Source organism: Etheostoma cragini, chromosome 21 (assembly GCF_013103735.1).
Source record: "Etheostoma cragini isolate CJK2018 chromosome 21, CSU_Ecrag_1.0, whole genome shotgun sequence".
Classification (NCBI taxonomy): Eukaryota; Metazoa; Chordata; class Actinopteri; order Perciformes; family Percidae; genus Etheostoma; species Etheostoma cragini.
The window spans coordinates 18,354,399-18,380,742 of NC_048427.1; the positions used below are offsets into that span (position 1 = coordinate 18,354,399).

Below are 26,344 nucleotides of genomic sequence, written 5' to 3' on the forward strand. Positions count from 1 at the left end.
CCCTCTTTCTCGACTCATTTTGAGTTAGGTTTGACAACACCTGCCAGATCTAAGTATTGTTAAACATAATTCTTTTTATTTGGGTTAAGGTATTTATGGAATGGACCACCGGAGGAAAACGGGAGGGTCATGTTTTAGTATTCTTTGTTGAGGGGAGGATCATGCAGTTTTTTTAGTCTACAGGTAGCGTTATCCAACTTTTGTATTCATGAAAACAGCAGCGTTTCAAAGTGGCTTGCTTGGAGCATATCTTTCCATGTAGCTCTATGTAGTAAGATGGAGAAACGGAATTTAGTAATTAGACTCGGCCCCCCCATTGCTAGCAGATGAATCCCTCCCTGTTTAGTTTGCCAGAGACCGTACGATTTCCCAAACTGAAAACATAGCAAACCAGACCCAAGCTTTTATTTTGATAAGTCGAAGGTTCAGCTTTGGCAGCTTTACCTGCTAAAATATAAAATGACTGAGGAAGCCTAGTGACGAGTCCATAGCAACCAGTTCACGTGTTGAATTTGATATTACCCAGTGTGCTTTGTTGAGTGGTCTCAATGTTTTATTTCAATTTTTACAGTGTGTTCTGGGGACAGGCAGCTAGCAGATAGTGAGGAGATGTTTTTTACAGTGTGTTCTGGGGACAGGCAGCTAGCAGATAGTGAGATGTTTTTTACAGTGTGTTCTGGGGACAGGCAGCTAGTAGATAGTGAGGAGATGTTTTTTACAGTGTGTTCTGGGGACAGGCAGCTAGTGAGGAGATGTTTTTTACAGTGTGTTCTGGCGACAGGCAGCTAGCAGAGAGTGAAGAGATGTTTTTTACAGTGTGTTCTGGCGACAGGCAGCTAGCAGATAGTGAGAAGATGTTTTTTACAGTGTGTTCTGGCGACAGGCAGCTAGCAGATAGTGAGGAGATGTTTGCTGTATTTGACAATAAATGTTCTAGCCTAAAACAAGTTTGACATCGGTTGGAGCACCTTTAAGATCAGTGACCCCTGTAGCACAGGTTGCTAATGTAGTCCTTAGTCGTTACTTTAATTTGTCAGAAGCTAAGTTAGTGACAAATGAAAGCTAAACTTGTTTAGCCTGGTACACAGCACCGGACCGGTAAAACCGGCCCAAATCTAGTATAAACAATAGCTTTACAGAGGATTCACTGAACAAACAATAAGACAGAAGCTTGGTTTTACACTGTAATTTTGACATTTTATGTAGATACACATATTTCGTACAAATTAAAGTATACATTTATTTTACCTTATAATAAATACAAAGAATATTCCATGGGGTTCTCTACACTTACACTTACTTACCTACACAAACACATGCTGGTACAGAAAGGTTATCTCAAGGGTGAACACAGTGCTGCTACAATGGTTACTCTTAGCAACCGAATTCAGGGCCATTATTTTATGTGGGGTCACAATTCCCACCCTGTGTTTCAGAAGTTCATTTCAGTCCCTCCACTGTCAGCTGCTTCTTATTTATAGCAATCCTGGTGGTGGTTGTGTGACCACAGTTAGCCTTGCTGAACACTGGGGTTCACCAGAAAATATAAGGACAATATAAAGTAAAGAAAGAAACGTGACAGAGGGAAAGTTTTCACAATCTCAAATAGTGCTGGTTTGGTTAGAAATATAGTGCCAATACAATACAGAAGTTTCTCCTTTTCATTTAATAAAAGACGCCAACGTTTTTAAATACTGAATGATGTCTAAACACAGGTAGCAGAACAAGAACTTAAATAAAGTACTTCATAAAACTTAACATTGAACATTAATAATGGACCTTGGAAGCATCAGTTGACAAAACAATCTCGCCACAGGGTACGCTGTGTCCAACGGAACATTCACTTCCAGCTTTCATAGTGCGTTCCATTTGTGTCCGGAGGTCGGAATTCCCGAGGTCAAAGTTGGAAACACACCCCCTGAACTTGGATTTCCGAGTTGGGAAGTCGGACAAACCTCGCAGTACCCCCTGAACTCAAAATCCAACAAGGCTGTGCATTAACCAGTTAAAGCTGTAAAATAAAAGTAGTAGCACTTCTGTCTCTTTAAATCAGTTGTACAAACAGTCCCTTCTGTTTTGTATGCACAAAAATCTGTGGAATCCATTGCTATCAACTGGTGTTGCTAACGTAGCTAGAGCTAACCCCAGACCCAGTATTGAGGTTTGATACCCAGCCTCAGAACAAAGCTTAAAACCCCTTAAACTACCTGTGGCTTTGCATTTGACAGTCAAAAGATGACCTCTGACTACAGCTCCAGCTGGACTCTTGGCCCTGATACAGTTGATCTCTAGCATGTTTCCTCATGTGAACCACCAGGTTGCCTTTCTGCGCGAATGATTTGGGACATTCTGGGCACTGATACGGTCTCTCTCCTGTGTGTATCCTCGTATGATTGACCAGGTCCGACTTCTGACAGAAGTTCCTCCCACATAAGTGGCACTGATAGGCTTTGTCCTCTGTGTGGGTCCGCACGTGTCTTAATAGAGTCTTAGTCGAGGAGAAACATTTGGTGCAACAAGGACACTTGTGGGGTTTCTGTGTTGTCCCCGCTTCAAACACAACATTGAGCTCTGTGGATTTTCTCGAAGGTCTACTCTGTAGGATATTGTTAAAGTTGCGATGTTTAGGCTCTGTCATACCGTCGCCCTGTTCACTCGGTCTCACTGGAAGGAGCAACTGATCATACATGGCACCGTCTGACACGCCGGCATCAGTTCCAGCTGGCTCGGCTTTAATGAGATCAACTGTTGCTGCAGCTGAGGAGTCTTTATCTATATCGGCAACAGTCTGGATTTGGTAAAGACTCAGGGGCTGCAGAGACTCTTGATCAAACTCACTTTTATCATAGGGAGTGACAGTACATGGAAATATGTTAATGCCAGAATCTTCCTGTCTGCAAGCCAGCTCTTCAATCTTACTGGCTGGTGTCACTGACCTGAGGTCAGTTTCTGCTTCCACCTTTTGAATAAAACCCAAACATGGTTTCTCCTCGATGTGTTTTTGTCTGTGAATGAGCAGACTATGCCTCTCGCCAAAGCTTTTCTCACAGTGGTGGCACGTGTATGGTTTGGCACCATTGTGCGTTCTGGAATGAATGATGAATTTAGACATGTGGCAGAAGTAGAGATCACAGAACTGGCACTGGTAAAGGGACAAATTGTCCTCTGGGTGCTTTTTGATGTGTTGTATCGTTGTCTTTTCGGAAGAAAAAGCACTCAAGCTAACGGGACGTTTTTCCATTTTGACGATATCCAAAGGCATGTCGACGTCACACTCCTGCTTCACATCCTCGTCTCCGATATCGATCAGTATCTCCTGACCATTTTGATAATTTTCACTGGCGGGAGACGGGTCCGGATGAGTGCTGTCCATGTTGGGACAGTCTTCTGTCGGCTCTGACGTGGTGGTTTCTGGTTCAGCCCAGCACACGCTGACGTTCCCGCTGGCAGCGCGCTGCTGCTGGCCAGACTGCAACTTCACGCCCGAGGCAGACATTTGGAAAGAATCTGAAGCAAAGGAGAAAACAACGTTTATTTCTCTGCTGCTTTTGACCATTCTTTTATTCTTTAAGTACCTCCACTTTATGGAACTGCAATACTATATCAGTGGAATACACTTTCTTTGTTTAATCTGATTCCTCTGACTTTTTCATACCTTTACAAATGTTTGTCCTATTCTGACATCTTACAAACACCAAAGTTAGGGCAATATATTAACATCGACATTCATATATTAGACTAGATATTGGAACATCATGATATGAAACAAGTGCTGTCCTTTTTCTGGTTTTAGAGGCTGATACACAGTAAAGTTATGTCATTTTTAGTGCTGTCAATCAATTAAAATATTTCATTGCGATTAATCACATTGTCATGGTTAACTCGCAATTAATCTCACTTTTTTATCTATTCTAAATGTCCATTAATTTCTCTTTGTCCCATAATGTTTTCTCATTATAATGCTCTTATCAGCCTTTAAAAGTGGATTGGTCCGCTTTTTGCAAATGTTTTTTTATTAAAAACAACATTGGCATATAGCCTACTGTAGTGTTCAAGACCCCCCCCCCCCCCCCCCCCCCCCCCCCCCCAGCATAGAGCCTACTGTTGTGTAAAGACCCCCCCCCAGGATGTGTAGTGTTCAATTTCACACTAACATTCTTACCTGGAGCAAATAATCTCTCACACAATGTAACACTAACCATCAATAAAAGGGTGAAAAACGTAGTTTAGTTTCCAGTCTCGCTAGATCCAGTGGGTCCTAGCGAGCTCCTCAAAAGAAAATTTGTAAAGTCTGTATTTTGTGTTTGTACTAGAACATGTTTACATGCTTTAATGTTTGAAAAACACACTTTATCTTTCTCATACTGTCCATGGCTGCTGCATCTGTATGAGAGGCTCTGTAGGAGCACCTGTCTCTTGGCTTTGTCATGTGAAGAACCACCACAAAAGGCTTCTTAACCAAATACTGCACAACCGGATATGTCCCAGCTGTACTTTGACCCCGGAATTGGGGAAAAATCACCAGCACTGGCCGCCAAGATCACAGCTACCTCACGTTAGCATGCAGCTAATGTTAGATCGTTGTGAAATGAAGCAGTACTTTCTACAGTAAGAAATCACAGATAAAGGCTTTTTAACCAAATACTCCATAAACGGTGATGTTTCAGGAGTAATGTCACCCAGAACTGGGGAGAATTTAACAACACTGGCAGCCAAGATGACATATTATATAGCCACACGCTAACACCACAGTATCTTGAAAAACAATAAAAAAACACTCCAGTCCTGCCTACCTAGAGCAGATGCCCAATCACAGAAGGCTGACTTAGAGTTGCGTAACACTTAGTCGACAGTACAAAAAAAATGATTTAAACAAAAGCATTTAGAACGATTTAGATCGTTTGTAGATATGACAGAAAAATACGAAAAAAGCTTAATACGATCCCTTTAACCTTTTGTGAACCAATACTAAGTAATGTTAATTTTTTGTCCTTGATGGGACAGCCCTAAATTAAATTGTATTAAAAACTACATTAAAGTAAATAATTGTGAAAATTTTTGAAAATGTGTCTTGGTAACTGCTATCATGGATAGACCGACCTTCACTATGTGACTTGGCGTCATCCAGCAGTCCGCGGTGGCTATCCACTACCCACTTTGAACAGGAAATCTCCTTTTCATATTCTGTAATGGTTCTTTCTACAAGCTCAAAAATCTCCTCGGCAGCTGCAGACAAACGCTCACTGACGAGTGCTCTCAGCAGCTCCATCTTTACTGCCTTCACCATGCTGAGGTGTTCTCCGCCGCCACAGTCGAGAGGTGTTAATGTTTGGGAAGTAGACATGAGCCTTCAAGCCCCCAGGTCACTCCTTATCGCTCCACGTGAACCTTTCTGTGTCCTCAGATCCCACCTTGCTCTGGTCATGTCTGCAAACACAGGCAGACAAACAGAAAACTGATCAGTAACGGTTTGGATAATCAAATTGCAAAAGGTTAAATATTTGACAAATTCTTTGACCAAAACTTAATCTGGGCACACCCTGGGGTTCACGAGGGCCTCCAGGTCATAAGCATTTTGAGCAGTAGAAGTATTTTTCAATGGTCAGTGATTCAGGACACTGGAGTCTGCAAACAGGATTAAATTAATGTGTGTCAAAATATCAATTACTTTTTTAGTACGTTATGATTAGATTTCCAGAAAGAATAGGGTAGCTGGATTTTCCATGTCATTTAAACGCATCACAGCTCCGTGGAACAGCACTAGGAGCATCGCTATAGCCCTTCATTGAAGCTGCCATTTCCCATTTGATTATAACTTTGAGTGACGTCAAAATTAGATGTGTAGTGACAGAACGCCCTAGGGGCCCTGCATTATGTCGGCGTCATTAATGACAAATAAAGATATTATTTTCTATACTTTGGTTGCTATTCAGCCTTCATCGTATGGTTCGTAATTTAACGTTTTACACGTTAACTATGCTGTTTACCGTATGTATGATGCTTAGCCAGAGTGCCACCAGACACGTAACGTTACAGTGTGCGTTCAGTGGCAACCAATGAAAGTGCAACAACAGTTTAATGAAGTTTGGCTTAATTGACGTTAGCCGTTTACACATTTTATAACTTCAGCTAGCTGACGTTACGCTACGTATTTCTGATATTAATTAACTTAACTTTTACTTAACGGTTACCCCAAATAGACAATAGTTGGCTATCGAGCTGTCGCCATCTTCTGTCAACCAGAGTATCAGGTAGCTAATATTGTTGTGCTTCCCCTTCTGACAGGAAGGCCATCTCCCTGAGCTGCCAGTTAATACTATGGTTGTATAACGTTAGGTAGCCTACATACAAACAAGAGCTTGACAGACAAACAAATTGCTAACTGGAGGTCACCAAATATGTAGTAAGAGAACGAGGACACAATTTGCTGCTGCTGCGGCTACTAGCTAGCGACTAGGTATATCTACTGTAACGCTAACTTGTCTCACATCGGGTAGTGACAGCAAGCATTAAAAGCTCCACGGCTAGCTAGCATACACTGTAACAAATATGCTAACTTGCCAGCTCTACGTTGTGCATTGTCCGGGTTTACGTTGCAATGTCATAATCATGGATGTGTAATAATAACCCCCTTGGTCACAAACATAGACAGTAAAGGTCACATTGCTAAAAACATAGCGTAACGTAGCGTTGTGAATTAGCTTGCAGATGGTGCAATTTCTTCTTCTTTGGTTGTCATGCATTGTACCAATACCATTACCGCCATGATTACCGCCATCTAGTGTTCAATTCCAGCATAGTTTTCCCAATCCTCATCAAGTATCGAGCTAGATTTGTTTCTTTATTACATGCGAGAAAATAAATGATCTGAGAGAAGAAAAAAAAAACGTTTGAGAGAAAAAGTAATCACATTGATACAAAAAAAAATGCATTTTATGAGAAAAAATAAATAAACATTTGAAATTTTGGTAATTATTTCTCAAAAAAAATTAAATATAGCCTACGTTATTTTTCTCAAATATATATTTTTTGCTATCAGTGTGGAAACATTTCTAAAAACAAAAGAAAAAAGACAAAAAGAAAAGTGTTTCTGAGTTGTTGCTCTCGATGTAATTTTTTGCTGTCGTCTCAGGATTTTTCTCTAGCCTACTGTTTACAACCCCCGAGTTTTCCTTGGTCTAATTTGACCCGTTTTAAAAGTTTCTATATCAGAAATTTGGTTTATTTATAGCATTTGCGAAAAAACTGTAAATGGTTTCAAAACTGTATCCTAACTGAACTTGTGTGTTTACTTGTTTGTTTGTTTTTCTTTTATTATAGCAAATACTACTGTAACAAGGGAATTTCCCAGCTGTGGGATGATCATTATCTAATCTAAAACTCTTTCTTTAATCTTAAATTTTAGTCAAAGTATTCACAATGTCATCTTTTTAACAAAAAAATAGGTACAAGTCATATACTTGAGGTTATTGACCATGATTTTGAAAATAAAATTGTAAAACTAGTGTTATAAGTTGTGTACTGTATATAGCGTACCGGTGGGAATGGGAGAAAAGTATTAAAAACGTCCTGGTAGTGCCTTAAGACTTTCTGAGCCAAAAGCATCAGAAAAATAGCGATAATAAGTGTTCATCTCATCTCAGAGGGATATATTGATCTTTTTACTGCACTACATTTATCTGACCGCTTTAGTTACAACTCAGACTCCACGGTGGAGATAGGTTTGGCAGTATGACACTACTTTTTAGATGACAGTATATCCATCTCTTCCTGTCCAGTAAAAACCATGTAACTCCAGATGTGTTGATTTTGAATATTTGTGAATAACTGACAAATGAAGTGTTCCTATTATGTTGAGAAAATGCTCCAACTTCCTAAATAAACAATAATTGGATCAGCTTTGAAATCTTGCTCTGACCCAAGGTCACAAAATCTATGAAAACTTCTTCCACCACTGGCCAAAAGCAATAAACAGTTGATAGTTTGCTTTACACAATGGAAAAATTGTTGAAATATGCCCATGTACAAGTAAAGAATCAAGTTTCCAACGTCCAGTTTAGAAAAATTTGAAATAAACACATTTGGAACATTACAGGAAAGGGTGACTTAATAGGACAGGGTATGTCAAAAGGTTGGGAACCACCGTCTATATGGTGCGTGAGTCAGACCGGTGGCTCCATGGAGTCTATGTGCATTCAAGTCTGTTTACCTTTATGGTACACTAGATGGCAGCATCAGGCTTCCATAGTTTCATTCCTGAGCAGGATTTTCATATCAATCTCAAGCATTGGAGATCACTCTGTGCTCCATTCACTGCTAAACTCACAGGTAACCTCTTTACTAACACTTGAAAATCCATGCTTTTATGCCCCAATTAAACAGAGTTATAAATAAGGTTGTGGTCAGGGCTATAATGCTCAGTTGGAATAATTAGTAAATACCGGCAGGATAAGAAAAGCCAAATTATGTGTAATAATAACAATAAGTCTGATGGATGTTTAGTTTCCAGACTATGTGCCTGTTCGCATTAAGCATCAATGCAAACAGGAGTCATAAGAGTGATTTGTGAAGGGGAAAACGGTGGGTCAATGTGGCAGGCCGGCCTGCCCGTTCCTGTTGTTGTGGGGTGGGAGTTTCCAGCTATGCAGCTCAAGGGAAGCACCACAGGATGTCCTTTTCCTCATTCCTCAAGGTGTGTGTGTGTGTGTGTGTGTGTGTGTGTGTGTGTGTGTGTGTTAAAAAAAAACACTTTTTCAAATGTGTATTGTCTGTACAACGCCATTAATTGTAAAGGAGATGCTCTTAAACCGAGATCCGTAATATAACATGTTGACATTTCACAACAATGATTTATTTGTACCTATAATAGTGTCCTCTTGAATTTAGTTTAGTGCTAAGGTGAACCATGGTCTAAATGCTAAGATGTTCCCAGGAATATTCAATTCAATTTTATTTATAGAATCAAATCATGAAAAAAGTTATCTCGAGCCACTTTACAGATAGAGTAGGTCCAGACCACTCTATAATTTACAAAGCCCCAACAATTCTAGTAATTCCCCAATGGCAGCGGCAAGGAAAAACTCCCTTTTTTGGACAGACCCAGGCTCTTGGTGGGTGGTGTCTGACGGTGCTGGTCGGGGGTGTGATGCACAGCGGCAACAGTAGTCACAATAAAGACAATGGAACCGTGACTGCAAATGGTAGTCGTAGTAGTTCTGGAGCCGATCAGTCATATTTAATGAATAATTCCAGTTTATTAAAACTTGTTTTGAAGTCATTGCACATTTGCTCTGGAACAATGTCCTAATGCAAAAATTTGGCAAAATTTCTGTATAACCCTTGTGTTGTCTTTGGGTCAAATTGTACCCGTTTTTTTAAAATGTCTGTATCAAATATATGATTTTAATAAGAAACAAATGACATGGATGGTTGCATACGTTGCGCTTCGCAAGTACATCAAACGATAGGATCTCCACTTTCATTGAAATTTGGGTGTTTTATAAAAAGAAAATACATTTGAAACAGACTGAATGTTTACATATAACCATGAGTCTTAATAATTCCTAACTGTGGTATTAGGTATAAGTTCCGGTAAATGTGGTTTATTGACCATGAATTCCAAAAATGAGTGTAACCGTGGTATTAAGTTAGTGTTGGTGGGATTTGGATATGGTAGTGAAAAGAAGTGATAAAGGTAAAAAAAAGAGCCCAAACCAATGAAAAAAGAGACAAACGTGTTGATAAAAGGAGACAAAAACAGCAAAAAGAGTGAAAGATTTTCAGGACGACAAGTACATGGTCGAATGGAAGACAACACAAGTTATCACTGGACCAATTCATTTCAAATCTAAGATGGAATTCTATCTTATTATCTATCTTATATTCCAGTCTATCTGACCTAAAATTCACAAAATGTGTGAATGATGCCAAACTCATGCTACTGCCTCAATGTAATCTCATTAAAAATATTATAAGTGTTCAAACATCAATTCTCACAAAAATGGGAAAAAACACAACTTCTAAGGTTGACAAAGTAGGACACTATTAGAACTCAAGGATTTAATTACCTGCTGTGTCTGCTGTGTGTTCCACTCGGTGTGGAAATAGTTATTTTTGTAGTTTTGGCCATCGTTTTCCTGTCGGTTGTAATACCATTGTACTCACCAAGAAAATAGTCAATCTGGGAATACTGCGACATCACGAAGAATTAGTCAGACAGGGAAAGGAACATGAGCAGTGGAACAATCAGACAGTCAACAAATCCCTAGATTAGCCAGACCTACTTGGAAGAGAAGAATAAGATGAGAAGTAAAATTCTAACTAATATGTCAAACTTGCATTGTAATCCTGGCTCTCATTGTTTCATGGTTTTGGAGTTAAGTCTGCCAGTAACAATGGTCATTACAGTGCAATCAGCTATCTGCAAGCTAGCTAGAACTACTAGCCCCTCATTTAACCAGCCAATAGCCTCCAGCTAGCACCCCGGTTAGCTAGCCCCTAACTCATTCCTGGGAACCCGACTTCCAGACCCAGAATTCCAGGCTTTGAGAAAAAGGTTTCTTTGGACCGTGCTACCACGCGATGCAATCCCAGAGCTTGTCCTGCCGGGTCTTACAAGCCTTAAGGCTGTCTTATGCTTATTTCAAAACATACAGACATATAGACTCGTGCTTTTGGGTTCAACTCTGACACTTTTACATTACATGTCATTTAGCTGACTCACAATTACACTTGCTATATATGTCAGACTTACAATTGCTAGATATGTCAGAGGTTGCACGGCTCTGGAGCAACTAGGGGTTACGTGTCTTGCTCAGGGACACATTGGCTGTTGTATTGCAGTGGGAATCGAACCCAGGTCTCCCATACCAAAGGCGTGTCATATCCACAGCGCCATCACCCCCCTACACTTCCAGTGATAGTTACAGTAGACTTCCTGCTTCTTCCTTGACCTACTGGCCAGATAATCTGGTTGTTTCCAACCTCTCTGACTTCCTCTCTCACCCTTTTAGACATTGCTGTTGCCTTGTGATGTGACAATGATTCTAGATCTCAGCAATTACTTTGTTGGGCACGCTGTTCTAACCTATAGAAATGGTGTTAAACTACAAAATAAGACCAACATTGTGATAAAGGATATGATATACTTTGTCTCTCTACTTACTTACTTTGATGGGCAGTGTACAGTGGGGTTTCCCTTGGGAACAAGGTTCACGGTGGGAACCAAAACAAAGTTGTGGGCCGTATCACCGTAACCATGAACTGAAAAACACTAAAGGAAGAGAAAAACAAGAGTAGGATGATTCATTGTGGGTTTGTCAGCATGAGTTAAGACATTTCCCTGCTTTTTTAAAAAGTCTTTTGGGCATTTATTACCATTTTTGTTGCTTTATCTATTGTTTATGATGGCTAAGCAACTTTTTCGCCAACCATTTGGGGGCTTTATGTGGCTCAAGCTGTAAGTGAGAAAGCTAGATGAGACATGCAGTAACACAGCCAAAAACATTTGACTTTTCCTCTTAAATAAAAGCATGTCAATAAACTCTACATGTCTGGCCCTTGATGCAAATCTCATTTTCCAGTCTGGAAAAGTCTTCATTTGATCCATTGTTGTATCAAATATTCGCCATGTCAAGATATAATGGAGTCATGTCTTGTGCAGAGAATGAAGTCAATCAAACTCCGGTGAGAGCCGTGTGGAGGCAATCCTGGCTGAGAATTTGTCTGTTCGGATCCATACGTTTCCCAAACTTCTTCCTTCAAAGATTTTACCTCATGGGGGGTAAATGTTGAACAACCCTTAGACCATGGAAGGGTAAAACCGTCAAACCTGATGATGTATCCCTGCTCCAATGACAGATTACCAACACTGGTCATCAGTGGAAGTGTATGAAGCTCAGAGTGAAGCACTATGAAGGAATGAGTGCGACAGCTGCTGGGGGAATCCTACTACGCTATCAGGTCACATGGTACACACCCTAGCCCTCTGATCCCTCCACCCCTCCCTTTCGCTCTGTCTCCCACTAATGCTGTGTAGAGTGAGGGAGGGAAAAGCAAGAGATTTTAAGAGGAAGGAGGAGGAGGAGGGGGAGCAGCTGAGAGCGAGAGAGCAGAGCGAGCCAGGGGAGGAAAAGGAGAGGCAGTGTGTGGCGTGAGCCCGGATTACAACCAACCAGAAAATGAAGCGGGGAAGACAGGAGCGTGGAGGACAGAAATAAAAGGATATAAGCTCTTCTGACATATTCTCTCCTTCTGTGTCAGTTGAAAGGAATAAAATAAAGGGGAGATATACACGCAGGTTGTGGTCAGGAAGAGGGGAGAACAGTAAGAACGGGAAGAAAAAGAAAGGAATACTGTGATTTCCAAGAGCAAGCGGTTCAGAGGACGGGCTGTCACAGAAGAGGAGGTGATGTGTGTGAGCTTTGGGTCCGCAACACGAGTGATACAACAGGGTGCGTGTGTTAAGTAAACTCCCCCCACGCCTCAACGTCATCTACGGAGAACCAACCTGAGGTTTCACAAGACATGCTGAGGACCAGGAGCCAGACAAAGTCCTGCTGAAGACCATGGCCCAGGTGAGGAAAGACACACACACTCACATTTATAGTCTATCCAAAGCATGCATGTGGGTGCGTATGTATTTGAATGCACAAGCAAACTTAAATCCTACTGAGACGGGGGTATTTTAAGTGCATTGACACACATACATTTTTATCTGCTTTTCTAACTCTAACATTAGGTATAATTTCCTATAAATGAGATTTGACCATAAATTCCAAAAATAACTGTAAAACTAAACTTAGTAAGTCAGTGTAAGGTAGTGTTGAAAACGTCCAAAGTTAAAACATTGAAAAAAAAGTGTCAAACGTGTTGAGAAAAGGGACAGAAACGTAAGAAAAAGTTAAAAACATCGATAAAAAGCGTCATCAAAAGTCTGGATTTTGACGGGAAGACAACACAAGGGTTAAGAGTTACTTTGACATCTCAGACATCTCTGCTGCTCTTAAGCTGAAAAGCTCAAAGTGAATTGTATTTGTACCACAAACTAATTCCAGTGCTTGTTCTGTGGTTGGCTTAATGTCTGTTCAACCATGGATCCTAATGGACGAGTGTTTGCCCTGATTGGCCACTGTAATGTTGTTATGTAAACTGTACAAGTGCCACAAGATGGCAAATGGATGGCAAAGAGCTACATTTGAAGTACAGTGTGGGAATTGTGCAAGTCACTGAATCATTCACAGCATGGTCCTGCACATTTCACAATAATAGGCAGAGAGCTTTAAATTGGAAATGGATACAGGAAATGTTGACAGCATAATGCAGTAACAGATTCACAGGGTGAATAGGAGCTGACCAGAAAATAAGGAGGCTTCATACAAAAATATGATCAAATCGAAAGGTGAATTAGAAATAATGGCCTGTCTTCAAATAAAGGCCTGGTACCCTCTGCAGTTGAATTAATTTAAGAATTGACTTGTCTGGTGACATGAGTACAGAGTTCCCAGAGTTCTGTGGAGGACCATGGAGTGCTGTGCGGAGTGGCGGAATGGCGGAGCAACGTAGGGCGTGCCACAATCAAAAAATTAAGTTAGGCAGCTAGTAATTGCATCTTGTCAACATGGGCCCATGCCTCATTTATGCCCCAGGGCCCCCTAGCGGGTCAGTCCAGCCCTGCTTGGTCCTGAGGTTTTGCTTCTGAAATATTGTTCAGCAGCATTATGACCATTTGCTGTCGAGTCCAGCTTTGAGATTAGCTGCTCATTTGCAATGTTATACTGTTATTTTTTTATTTGTTGAGAGGATCTCCTTTCAGTGACCAGCCCTGATTACATTTTACTACATTTTTTGGCAGCTTTAGTCACCAGTTAAAGATCAATATTTTACATTAAAAACATATGATCAGCTAATGAAATATGCAGTATTACAACAGTAAAAAAGTAAATAAAGTAGTTTAAAATTAGCTTTATCTAGACCAGCTAAAACACTAAATACTGTTACACATTAATGCATCAACAATAATAATCCCAAATACTAACACCTTTACAGGTATCATTTAATTCTCTAATTAGTATTATTGTACTTCTACTTAAGTAAAATAGGAATGTAGGACTCAGTACTTGTAGAGCTGTATTTTAACATCAAGACTTTGCAATGTTGCTTTCAATGAAAGATCTCAATACTTCTTCCACTACTGCTAAATTATTATTTATACATTTTAAGCCTTGGAAGCATTTTATTATAAATATTTGGGCTTGTAGGGGAAATCTATGGGGAAATGGGACTTGTTTTTAGTATATATGTAGCTCAAATGGGGGTATTAGTGCCTATATTATGCATAATATCCTAAAATTACACTATAATTACAAACTAATTTAGTGCTGAAATCTCAATATTTAAAATGTAGGTTGGCATGAAGTGTTTTTCCGTTAAAAAGTCGCATCATTTTACCTCTTTATAGGCCTTCTTTTTTTTTGCCCTAAATTGTTTTGCACTGTTTAGATGTACTTGGCTAAAAATATCTTTCAAAGGGGGTACATTTAGGACGAAAGTATTAAAACCACTGGTGAAGTCTATGTGGAGTTTAACCCGTATATACAGTATGTGTTTGTGTAATTTGGGGGCTTTCAGTGGATGAACTGCAGTGTACCAAGTTCAACAAAAACCCAGTCAAATGAAGAGAGGAGTATTTTTGGCTTGTCTCTATGAGGGAGAGGGAATCTCTCTGAGAGAAAAGAAGGTTGTGTATTTTTAGCCAATCGGCTCAAGTGATGCAGTTGATTCTGTCATATGTGTATGTAAAGGCTGTGAGAGTGTGTGCCCTTCTGTCATAGTTGGTGACAGAGGCCAACAGTAAGATGAAGAAAGCATGGCAGGTCTATGAGGTCTTAATAGTGTGTGAATATAGAGGATAGTGTATCCTCCAAGATAGAGCAGGCATTGAGTGTGTCCGGGTGGAACAAGTCATTCTGCCTGGCAGGATAATGGAGAAACCACGCAGTCAGCCTGAGTGTGAAAGGTGCATTGTGTTTTTGGAGGTTGTGTATTTGTGTGTGTGGAAACATCAGGATATCCTGCTCTTGCTCTTGTGGGCGAACACATTGACTGAAACAAATAGGAGACAGGTTCAAACTGATTAGCTTTCCTACAATATCTGTAACAAGCATGCAGTTCTTATAGAACTGTTATTCTAGTATGACCCATGTTATGCACTATTGGCTGATTAAATATGTATTACTGGTGGAATGGAACTGAACGTGTAATGACGTATTGATCTGATTCCATCCAAATACACAGGACAAAATGTGATGACTTTTAATAATATGAGTAGAAGTTGTATTAGAAGCAACAACAAAAAAATACAGTGCTTCCTTTCCAAAAGTGAGATGAGAGAAACTATCGATGTCATGTCTGTGTGTTTAACCCTCGCGTTGTCTTCCTGTCGACCAATAACTTGTTGTCCTTCCAGGTCAAAACTAAAAAAATGTTGGCGCTTTTCCTGACATTTTGATTGCTATTTATGATGATTTTTTCACTTTTTTCAACGCTTTTCTTTATCCATGGGCAATAAACCTAATTCAAATGACATTAAACCTAATTTTTTAGTTAAAAAAGCAGAAATTATGAGGACTTATAGTTAACATCAGATGACTCAACAACCTCTGAGTTTAGTCGGTCTCAAAGTCAGGATACTACTGTAAAACCATTTTAAAATTTTTTTCAAATGCTATGAAATTGAATAAAACACCCCAAATTAGTTTGACCTGCGAAGAATGTTCCATGGCTTCCATACAACATGCATTAATCCAAGTTATTTTTTGGGCAATTTGGTTCCTGATTTGAGATCCATCTTCTAATCTCATCCTGGGGAAGGAGGTGAAAAAAAATAAAAACATTTCTAAAACGACCAAACTATTGCTTTAACAGTGAACTACGAGGAAAACTAGTTTCAGTGGAGAGATCCTGTGGTGTTTATGTACTCGCCACACTTCCAGATTACATTTGATTTATTATGAGGAATAGCCTAGCACAGGGGTGCTCATTAGGTTGATCGCGATCTACCGGTCGATGGCCAAGGCGGTAGGGGTAGATCGCATGGCATTAAAAAATAAATAAAGATGTCAGCCTATCATCCATCTTCACAATGCCAATATTCTATTTGTCACTTGATTGACATACAGGACAACCTGTCTAACGTCTGATTTTTTTCATGGGTCAGCACTCAGCACGCATGTGCATGCAGCAGCGGCAAAATTCCAGCAAGCAAGCGAGTTGCCGAGTTAGCCTAGCTAAGTTATTTCTAATAATCTCAAAAAAACTGTATAAAAATGAGTGGGGGAGCTTGACAAAGTAAAAAGCCAAAAACTTACCACTTCCATACAGAATGGGAGGAGGACTTTTTTTTCACAATGTCGAATGACAAATGAGGCGATGACAAAAAAAATGTACAGTTGTATTGTGCATTAGGGTTAATGCTGTTATGCAAGGTACACCAACTTATATTGCACATATTATTTTCAATATATTTATAAATAAATATATGTTTTTTGCATTTTTATAGTAGGTAGATCATTTTGACTTGGTCATTTTAAAAGTAACTCGCAAGCTGAAAAAGTGTGGTCACCCCTGGCCTAGCAGATACATTAGCATTAATAAGATCTTCAGCAGGTTCGAGCTGATCACATATATCAGATATGTAGGAACACTTGCCTACTAAATGCATCACTTAATGTAATGCTTATTACAGTTCAGTATTGCTTAGTCCAGAATTTGTTACCATTTGAACCCCACTTGATACAATCTTTGAAAAAAATCAGAACACTGACATTATAGACATACTATAGGATTAAGCAGCCCATGTGGGTATCTGCACTGTGAATTGTGGACAGTGTTGGGAAGGATACTTTCAAAACGTATTCTGTTACAGAATACATGCCCAAAAATGTAATTTCTAACGTATTCTGTTACGGTGCTCAATCTGATCAGTAAATTAGTAACTCGTAATTTGTTTTCTGAATACGTAACGCCAGTACATGTTTTCCATTAGTCCCCATCAGTTATTGTGGATAAATCAACATTTTCTAGGTTTTGTACTTTCAAAAAGGCTATTTGGGTCTAATTTGTACTTATAATATATTTCTGATATTTGACTCCCAGTGATGTTGTTAAATTTATTGTTTTATCAGCGTAATGGTTTATTTTTAACTGAAGGCTAGATTTAGTCAATTCTGAAATAACCAAATGTAGAAGACTGTTATACAGAAATCTGTTTAGTGTTTTGTGTTTATGATAAAACGCATATTGGACTATAAATTGTAGATTACAAAGAAACGTAGCTATTTAACCGTCAATTCAGTCAAGGATTTAGGCATAAGCCTTGAATCCCTAAAATCTATTGAATCAATTAATAGCAAATTTCCATTTGCAGTTTCACTTTCCTTTCACTTACTGAAGGAAGCCGTTTAGCATTTGGAGTGTTCTATGAAGTATGAACATGTAACAGTGTTCATTATTGCCAGTGGTGGAATGCAATCAAGTACTGCACTTAAGTACAAATTTGAGGTAATTGTACTTGACTTGAGTCGTTTCTTTTAATGAGTCTTTTACTTCTAATCATTTTCAGGGTGAAATATTGTCCTGTTTACTCCACTACATTAAGCCTTTAGATACTACACTTTAGATACTACACTTAAAATTTACAGTAACTTACTGGCAACAGTTGTCTAGCAAGTTACTGTTAATTATTTTTAAAACAAAGGTACTGCACTTCCATTTACAGCATTTTATGTATTCATTGTAAATTACAAAACAATTAAACACAACATAAGATAAAAAAGTAAAAACACAGTAGTTAGCTATTTACAGTACTAAAGTGGCTATTTACTGTACATTATTACAGTAACGCTTTGACTACTGTGATTTCAACTGTAATACTTGACTACTGTGAGTTTGTCCTGTCGACAAGGTTGTAATGTAACTTTGCAGCATTCTCCTGTAAAAATCATATACAGTTGTGTTACTGTGAAATCTAAAGGAAATTACTGGAGATTTCAGAGCCATTTTTTACAGTGTAGTTAAAACAAGGCAACATTAATCCAAAAACATTAGCATCAGTCTTTAGAAATTCAAATGTGTCAAATTTGTAGTGTGAACTGTGGCACAGCTGAAAGCGAGCGTGCACGGTTTAAAAATACATATCCTGTATTGTTGGTGAAACAGCGGAAAGGGCTTTGTGAGGTCGGGTCAACATATATGAGCTTTGCTGTGTGACTCACTAAAGTGACTCCCACTGAGCGGCCTTGTCCTCTGCACTGATTAAAGTTTGTAGCCTGTCCTGGGACATCGCCTCTTTCTCTTCTCTCAATTACACTGCAATGGCCACTCGTGCTCTAATGGCCAGTGTGTGTCCTTACATGTGGGTTTCACTCAGTACATTGCCCTTACAGACTCATCCAGCCGAGGGACGGCCAGAACAATGGAAACAAAAGCGATAAGAGCGAAGTTGGATAGAGGGTAGTTTTGTGAGCTTGGATATACAGTACATCATTATTAGGTTGCAACCCATAACATGTAGGGACTGGTTATTATTTAATATCTTTTGGGCATTTCCACCTTTTAATGGGCAGGACAGCTTGCTGAGAAAGGGGAGGGAGGGAGGGGGGAAGACATGCAGGAAATCGTCACAGATCGGAGTCCAACCTTGGACCTCTGCGTCAAGGCTAAAACCTCTGTGTATGTACGCCTGCTCTACCAACTACCCAACCCGGCCACGGGACTGGATTTTTTTACTTTTACAAATTGTTAATATGTTTGAATTCAAATATGCAGCATTTCTGTAAAATTTACATCAATCTGAAGGTGGATCTCTTATATGAGGGGCCATCTGGGACATTATTCCCACTACTGAAATACTCTCATATACACTATTAAAATTGAAATCAGTTGTGTCTATGACAGCATTTCAGTAGTGTATATGAAAGTGTTGTAACATTGTGTGCAGGTTTCACTAGTGTTTATGAGAACGTTTCCGTTGTGTGTGAAGTTTTAGTATAGTATGTGAGGGTATAATTTTTCAGTAGTGTACGTGAACCTTGTATGTGTGCAAGGTAATTGTGAATAATGTCCCAGATGGCCCCTCATACTCTGAAAAGCATTTACGCCATCATGTAACTGACCAAATAAAGAATTGAAAATGTTACATTATATATAACATTCAGGTTAAAGGCCCCCTATAAAAGATTACAAGTTCCTCAACCTTAACAACAAAACTGGTTCCAGAGCAATGCCTTTCAAAACCAATACAAATAGTAAGTAAGCTTGTATTCATATAGCACCTTTTTAAAACAAAGTTACAAAGTGCTTCATGAGATAAAGGTACAGAAAAATAAGAAACATATAAAGATATCAACAAGTACAGAGCTCAGATATAAATTACAACCCCATACAGGGGGTAAAAAAGTCTCCAAGTTGATTTCAAAATGTTTTTTTACAATTTTCCAATAAATAACTAGTGTACTACAAAAAGAGGGGGTTAGGGTTTTCTGATCTGCTACCACTGTATTTAAGGTTTGGTTTCGTTGATGCGACTACCTCCACTGAGTTAAGGTTAGATAAAGATGGGGTCATGGATAAAAAAAACTACCTTGACACTTATTTTGGGCATCATGAAGTCCTAAAGAAGTCAGGAAAAGGTTCCTCACCCATCATAAAAAAAGCACCCCAATAAGTTGGGAAAAGTGTCCAAAAAAGTCAGATAAATGACAAAAATGTTGGAAAAAGCCTCCAAAACAGCAAAAAAAGTCGCAAAAAACCTCTGCAAAAATGACAAGGTCAGAAAAAACAACAAAAACTAGGTGGGCCAAAATGTATTGTGAACGTTAATTGTTATGCGGGTCGGATCGTAATCTGCGAGGGACCGGATTTGGCCCGCAGGCCTTGAGTTTGACACGTGAGCTATAGGATGTGATCATAAATATTAAAATTAATGGACAAAGCCATGCCGTAGACTTGCAACGGAGAGCAATGAAGTCTATTAGAAGCACTTTTCCGGTGATGGCTGAGCGTTACTGCTGTCAAAGTGGTGCGAAAATCAATGGAAATCAATGGAATGCTAATGGCAGGTGATGGCTTGTTAGCAACAAAATGGCGCCATGGGAGGTACGCTTTGTGGACGCTCGCTTACCCCTTTGGATGTGATCTGACATAGTACTGCTGTGCAGTAACCTGTGTTTTGGCATCGCTCGGAGTGCAACCTCGAAGAAGATAGACTTTAAATGAATGAGTGAAACTTGAGTGATAGCCAATAGTAGAACAACTCTTCTATCTTTCAGGGTGTGGTTTCCACACTCAGCTCTCATTAGGTCAGTTTGTCTGACTTTGCCACTATGCCTATGCCTAACAACTTAATTGCAAATCATGATTGTAAATGCAATATGTTTCCACAAGTGAATTCTGAGTCCTGAGAAAGATTCTGTGCCTTTAATTCCTGTAGGAAAAAAAGGCGCTATAGGTTAGAAATCAGTACATTTGTATAAAGTTTCTCAACCCTTCCTACATCTTGCCACTGACTCTTTTAAGTCTTGGTGCACAGGCAGTATGTACAGTAGATTAAGGTTCCAGTCACAGTCACTGGTATCCAATCTGTATACGTGTAAGACATTTTCACACAGTCACAAGAGGACATTAAGAACAACCAGTGCTTATTTGGTGTATTTCCATACAGCTAGAGAACATGCATTGTAGCGGTTTGGGGGTATTGGTTCTGGTTAAAGCTTACATTTGACTTGCTTGCTTTTACGTGTATCTGGATTGGATAGCTTTGATTTATTTATTCCATCCAACTTTTTTACATTTTTCTCTGTAAATCCCATAAAGTGTATACATATACTGTGCTGTTTCTATTGTTTTTAGCTGTTTTTTAGCTTCTGGTTCAGTGTGGCAGGTTTACCTTGCTCTCATTGGTGGTGTGGACCTTTTCTGTATTTGTTGCCGTTGTCAGTATCTTATGTTTGATATGGTCTTTGATGGGATTTGATTTTAGATCAAACTTCCTTTGGGATCCATCCATCCATCCAATCATCCATCCATCTTTATCCGCTTATGCGTTATCGGGTCGCTGGGGCAGCGACTCCAACAGGGATAATAAAGTTAAAGTTGATCAATCAAGTGGTCAAGGTTAGCGTTCCCTAAGCGCTAAATAGTTTTAGGGATATACCGATACTTTCAACATTTATATTTAAAAAATATTTAGCTCTTACAATATACAGCAATTATACAGTAATATCCTGCGTCGTAGTCCTACTTTTTCTATTTATGCTTGTTATTGAGTTGAAACCACAGAGGCACAAACGCACTCCGGGATCATTATGAAGTGAGACACAAAAGCATTGCCGGGCTATTCTTTTCATGCAATCGGCATCCCAGCATTGGACCTGACTGTTATCAGCACTCAGCAGAGGATAGGGAAAGGGGGGGGGGGAGACAAAAGAGAGACAAGCGTGAGGTGAGAGTGACAAATCAAGATGACAGTTCCCCATTACTGGGTGCGTCTCACATGCTTTCGTGTCACAGACGGAGCCGTCTGAGGACGTTTTAGTTCAGGTCCCATTTTTTAGGGACTACATAAGGTTTTTATGTTCTCAAAGAGAGCAAGAAAAACACACGTGGATACAATAGCTTAGAATATTTGGCTTCCCAACCCCCCTCCACCCCTAAGATCTCAGGATAAGTTATAATAGCAATAGGAATAGCAAAACAGCATCATACATTGCTGGAAGCATAGACAGAAAACAAACAACATCCTTATTTCCCGAGCTCCTTTACCTTATCATTTGCACCAGCCCACTGTGAAATAACTGGCCCTGTGGCAGCCTTTTTTTAAATTTCTATTTTTTAGTTATTTGATAAAAAACTGCGTACAAATCTGTACATAATTTACGAAAAACATGATAGTTGCCAAGGAAACCCATCCTCATCTAGAGCCAACAAACGCTTTTGTGTCTAATTGTTCTCCCATGGCCACCCCCTAAAACACCCCCTGCTTTATCGATGATTTTAAATTCAGCGGGACAATAATTTAGAAATGAACATTGTTCTGTGTTGCAGAAGACGTCAAACTAGAGATTGAGACCACAAACTCATAACGAAAATGTTTAATGAGGCAATAAATCAAGTGAGAAGTGGCTCACTTTCTCATAGATTTCTACAGAAACCAACCACCTTACGCAACCACACGTGTCTCCCCCTGCTGGAATTCAGATAGAATGCAGGTTTAAGGAGTCTCCCCCTGCTGGAATTCAGACAGGATGCAGGTTTAAGGAGTCTCCCCCTGCTGGAATTCAGACAGGATGCAGGTTTAAGGAGTCTCCCCCTGCTGGAATTCAGACAGGATGTAGGTTTAAGGAGTCTCCCCCTCTTGGAATTCAGATAGAATGCAGGTTTAAGGAGTCTCCCCCTGCTGGAATTTAGATAGAATGCTCGGCGAGAGAAACATACATGCACACATTTGAAATGCCATGCAAGACACAAGTCACATTAGTGGCCACCATCACTTTCATTTTTAAAAATAGAGTCCATGGCTGGGCCTTAAAAAGCTCAGCTGCTTGACTGTCATCGCTGCCTGACTGCGGACTAGTCTTTCTAATTAGAAGTGCCTGCTTTGACTTCTGTTTTTTTTTCTTTTTGCGCTGCATATAGGGGGATGTATGCAAGAGCTCTCATTTGAAAACGTTTTTCGAAAGGTCATTTACATTAGTGCCTTTCACATCACAGCCAAGCCCTGAAACACCCCCTGCTTTATCGATGATTTTAAAATCAAATTAGACTAACTTTAATTACTTTCCGTGAAAGAACAGCAGTTTGGATGTTGGTGCGTAATATCAGCGTTCTTTCAGGAAATGGAGTTTGGTGAAACAGATGAAATAGACCTAGAAACTGGAGTATCAGACACAAAACATATTGAGTACTAATACAACTGAAATTATGATATAATGATGTAATTTTCATTTTAGCACAATGTGGCTATCAGCTAGCTTTAATCCAAAACAATCTGCCTCAGTGCTGTCTGAGAATAGAACCACTATTAGTTAGAATCTAAGACATATGACTAAATTCATCTATGTGTGTGTGTGTGTGTGTGTATGAAAGAAATCTGAATTATGTAATAAATTTAACTGCAGTTATGTCCACTGTACCCTTCAATGATCACTTATAGCAGATGATCAAATAGACTGTGACACACACACACACACACACACACTAGCAGCTGCTCTTCGTTGTTTGCATTTAGACACACTTCTCAAACAATAGAGTGAAATCTGTGCTGCTGATTTAATGAGCGAGGAATGCGACATGAAAATGATCCCTGAGCCATGCCGGCAATTGTTTCAAAGATTTATGTCCATCTGCCTCTCTTTGAATTGTTTTTCAAAATTATTGATTGCAGCGCAATGAATTAAAAACGCATCATGTAGAAGGCTATTGTTAGGGGAAATGATTTTCTATTAACCCAGCACTATATAACTTTTGAAAAAAGACATACCACAGGTCTTCTTCCTAGAAAGAAAAATGTGTTTTTAAAGCAATAAACTGCACAATTGTAAACTTGGTTTGCTTTGGTAGCTTGGCTAATGCTATAGCTAATGCTATAGCTAATGCTATAGCTAATGCTATAGCTAATGCTAGCAGAGGTTAGATAGACTGGAACTGACATCACTGAGGCTGTTCACTCTCTGTTACACTATGTTTTAGCATGTATTGGAATAAAAGCTTCAAAGGTTTTATCAAATTAGTAAAAGAAGTTGTCACAACTCATCACAGGACATATTTGTTGGCTAAAGATTTTGGAACTTTGGATTGAACGCTTAGGCAATTCCAGACAAGGCATCATTTCAAAGGCATCAAAGTCAATAGGATACAAAGTTAAATATGGGTAGAATATAGCCTGATCATACTCAAATTCTAGTCAGAATATGAGTCTGATTCTGCACCATTGGGCTGTGATCATGGAGGCGTGTTTCAACCGAAAATACCTCTGCACTCAATTGGCTAGACCTCCAACCAATCAGAGCAATGGAACTCAACACCGACGAGACCGAGGCGGTGTATCGTCTCCATAGCAATCAGTCCTTGCACAACGCTTTCCGTCCTAACGTCCGACTTTTAGACGTTTTTGAAGCTGGATACTATATCATTTGTTGCATGTTTACATGAATGTGGATAGCGTCAGTGATAGTGAGATGTTTGCTTCAGTTGCATTTCTAGAGATGAATTGGCGAAAACACCTTTTATGTCGCTGATTCACGGCTTTGTTCCCCCCCCGCTTGGCGCTCCCTCTCTTCAGTCTCTATCTCTCTCCACCATATAACGTTACTGTGCTTTGGTTGAGGCTCTGTCTGAAACTCTGCCATTTCAACCAGCTCTTTGTAAAAAATAAAATGGATTATTAATCATTTTATTAATATAGTTCATAGCTGACTTTACCAGCTGACTTCTCTAATGTCGAGATCTTCTCTAACAGACGCCAGGTAGGAATCTCCACATCTCAGTTTCTCTAGTGGCAGCCACCTTTGCTGCAAACAAATTCAACCTGAGCGCTCTTTGGTGAAGTTGCTGATTCCGTTACTGTTGATCATCTGTCCATCATCGTATAAAGCCCGCCCTGACAATTTGATTGGTCCCAACAGCTCTGATTCGAGCATAGTTGCTCCACAACGGATCAAGTTCAGACCGAACTTCCTGGCTTAAAATGTTGTGGGGGGAGCAACGTTTGGCTAGCATCCAGTCTAGGTGAATTAGCTCTTGGCAGCAGAATCCAAATATTCACACTTATCCCCAAGGTCATATGACTCCAATTCACGAATATACTTTAAATGAAAAAGTGGAGAGACTGTTGGAAAATAGTACAACTGGTGAATTTCTGAGACGTGTATGTTGCTTGCAAGCTACAGATCCCTTTGCAAGAATTAGCTACATTGCTATTCCAGTGGGCTACTTTGTTGTGCTACTTTGTGTTCTTACTGTCTAGCGCTCCTTCATTTTCATTCTGGTACGGGGGAAGAAATGCTCCGGCTTGCTCTTCTTTCTGCAAACCAATCCCAATCATCTTGGGCGGCACTAAGCCTCCGATGCGCTTACAAAATTTAAAGTGAATGTAGTGGAAGGGGAGGAGAATTCTGACTTCTGATTTAAAAAAAAGGCACTATATGAATTAATGTTGCTGGCTTATATTGTACTTATATGTGTTCATATTATATAACCACTTCGGCTACGTTCAGCTAAAGCTAGCCTGTGTGTCTTTAAGCTTCCAGAGCATGGAGGATTGTCTTAATCATTTCATCTCTCATATCTCATATTATTTAGTTTTGTGCGTTATAAATCAGTGTGTCCTTGCTGATGCTCCTTTACTTGAGGTCTGACATCACACACCCCTGGGCTCACGAGTGACATCAGCGGGCTGCAGTCTGCACGGCTCTCACCTTGCAGCGGCCGATCGTCCCATCTGTGCACACACACACACACACACAACGCAGTGTTTTGCTGCTCTGCTTTAGTTCATTCAGCTGTATCAGAGCTTTAAATAGAATGATGAAAGCTGTGTGTGTGTGTGTGTGTGTGTGTGTGTGTGTGTTTTGTTAGCTCTTGAACTGATAATAGGTTTCCTCCAGAGTGCATCTCCCCGAGGGTCCTCCAAAGAGAACATCTTATGTGTGTTCATATATATATATATATATATATATATATATATGTGTATATATACACATACAGTAAAAAAAAGTGTTCTGTTCTCTCTCGTCTCGTATGTTCTTAGTCAAAATTGTACTCTCCCCATGTAAGCTTACACATACCTGCACTAACCCTCACTTTTAGCCCAAAGAAAGTGCTTACTCACTTAAACAGATTGTTGAACTGAACTTTGCCATAGTAGTTCATTATTAAAGCAGCCATTTGATTCTGAAGTGGCCTCCTTATTTGGTTTTCATTTTGGATTTTACCCATTAATTGCTGTGGTCTATTACACTGCTCCATGTATGGTCAAAAATGGGGAAAAAGCAGGACGTCTACCAAGCAACTACTGTACCAACTGTACCCCCCCACTCTGACATTTCTTTTTTTTTGTTGTGTATGAACAAGTCCTGAGCATGTGTGTGTATTTCAGGCCTGTGCGTAGTAATTACTAAGTAAACAGAGTGCAAATTGTAATTTCCCCACTGGGGATCAATGAACAGTATAAATTATAAAATTATAAATTAACAGTATAAACAGTATAAACAGAAATTCACTGGAAAATATATGATTTTCTCGCCTAAATTTTTACCCCCTAAAACATGCTGCAGTTTCCACATGCTTT

At 39.6% G+C, this 26,344-nt stretch overlaps 2 protein-coding genes across 4 annotated transcripts in view; one reads left to right on the plus strand and one right to left on the minus strand.

The window, feature by feature from the left end:
• Positions 1–1,825: 1,825 nt before the first annotated feature.
• Positions 1,826–6,752, minus strand: LOC117937232 (zinc finger protein 572-like). Of its 3 annotated transcripts, none has more exons than XM_034861044.1 (3): positions 6,562–6,752; positions 5,101–5,427; positions 1,826–3,507 (listed from the first exon to the last, which is right to left on the minus strand). In XM_034861044.1, the coding sequence occupies exons 2-3, from the start codon at positions 5,342–5,344 to the stop codon at positions 2,204–2,206; spliced, it is 1,548 nt and encodes a 515-aa protein (XP_034716935.1). In that variant the 5' UTR covers positions 5,345–5,427; positions 6,562–6,752; the 3' UTR covers positions 1,826–2,203. The 3 variants fall into 3 exon arrangements, with proteins under 3 accessions (XP_034716935.1, XP_034716936.1, XP_034716937.1); XM_034861045.1 differs by lacking the exon at positions 6,562–6,752 and adding an exon at positions 6,275–6,454; XM_034861046.1 differs by lacking the exon at positions 6,562–6,752 and adding an exon at positions 5,540–5,631.
• A 5,354-nt stretch (positions 6,753–12,106) lies between these two features.
• The window catches only part of LOC117937379 (rho GTPase-activating protein 23-like), a 66,604-nt gene continuing 52,366 nt past the window's right edge, over positions 12,107–26,344 (plus strand). The window contains exon 1 of the mRNA XM_034861306.1: positions 12,107–12,575. Coding sequence (XP_034717197.1) covers positions 12,567–12,575 — 9 coding nt within the window. The 5' untranslated portion in view covers positions 12,107–12,566. The remainder of the gene's footprint in view (positions 12,576–26,344) is intronic.

What these genes read in the sequence shown, in the direction of transcription:
- LOC117937232 (XM_034861044.1), bottom strand. Translation starts at nt 5,344, where the DNA reads ATGTCTACTTCCCAAACATTAACACCTCTCGACTGTGGCGGCGGAGAA. An exon ending in CGCCAAGTCACATAGTGAAG is followed by an intron (nt 3,508 to 5,100) that starts GTCGGTCTATCC and finishes CCTTTGCTTCAG; the next exon opens with ATTCTTTCCAAATGTCTGCC.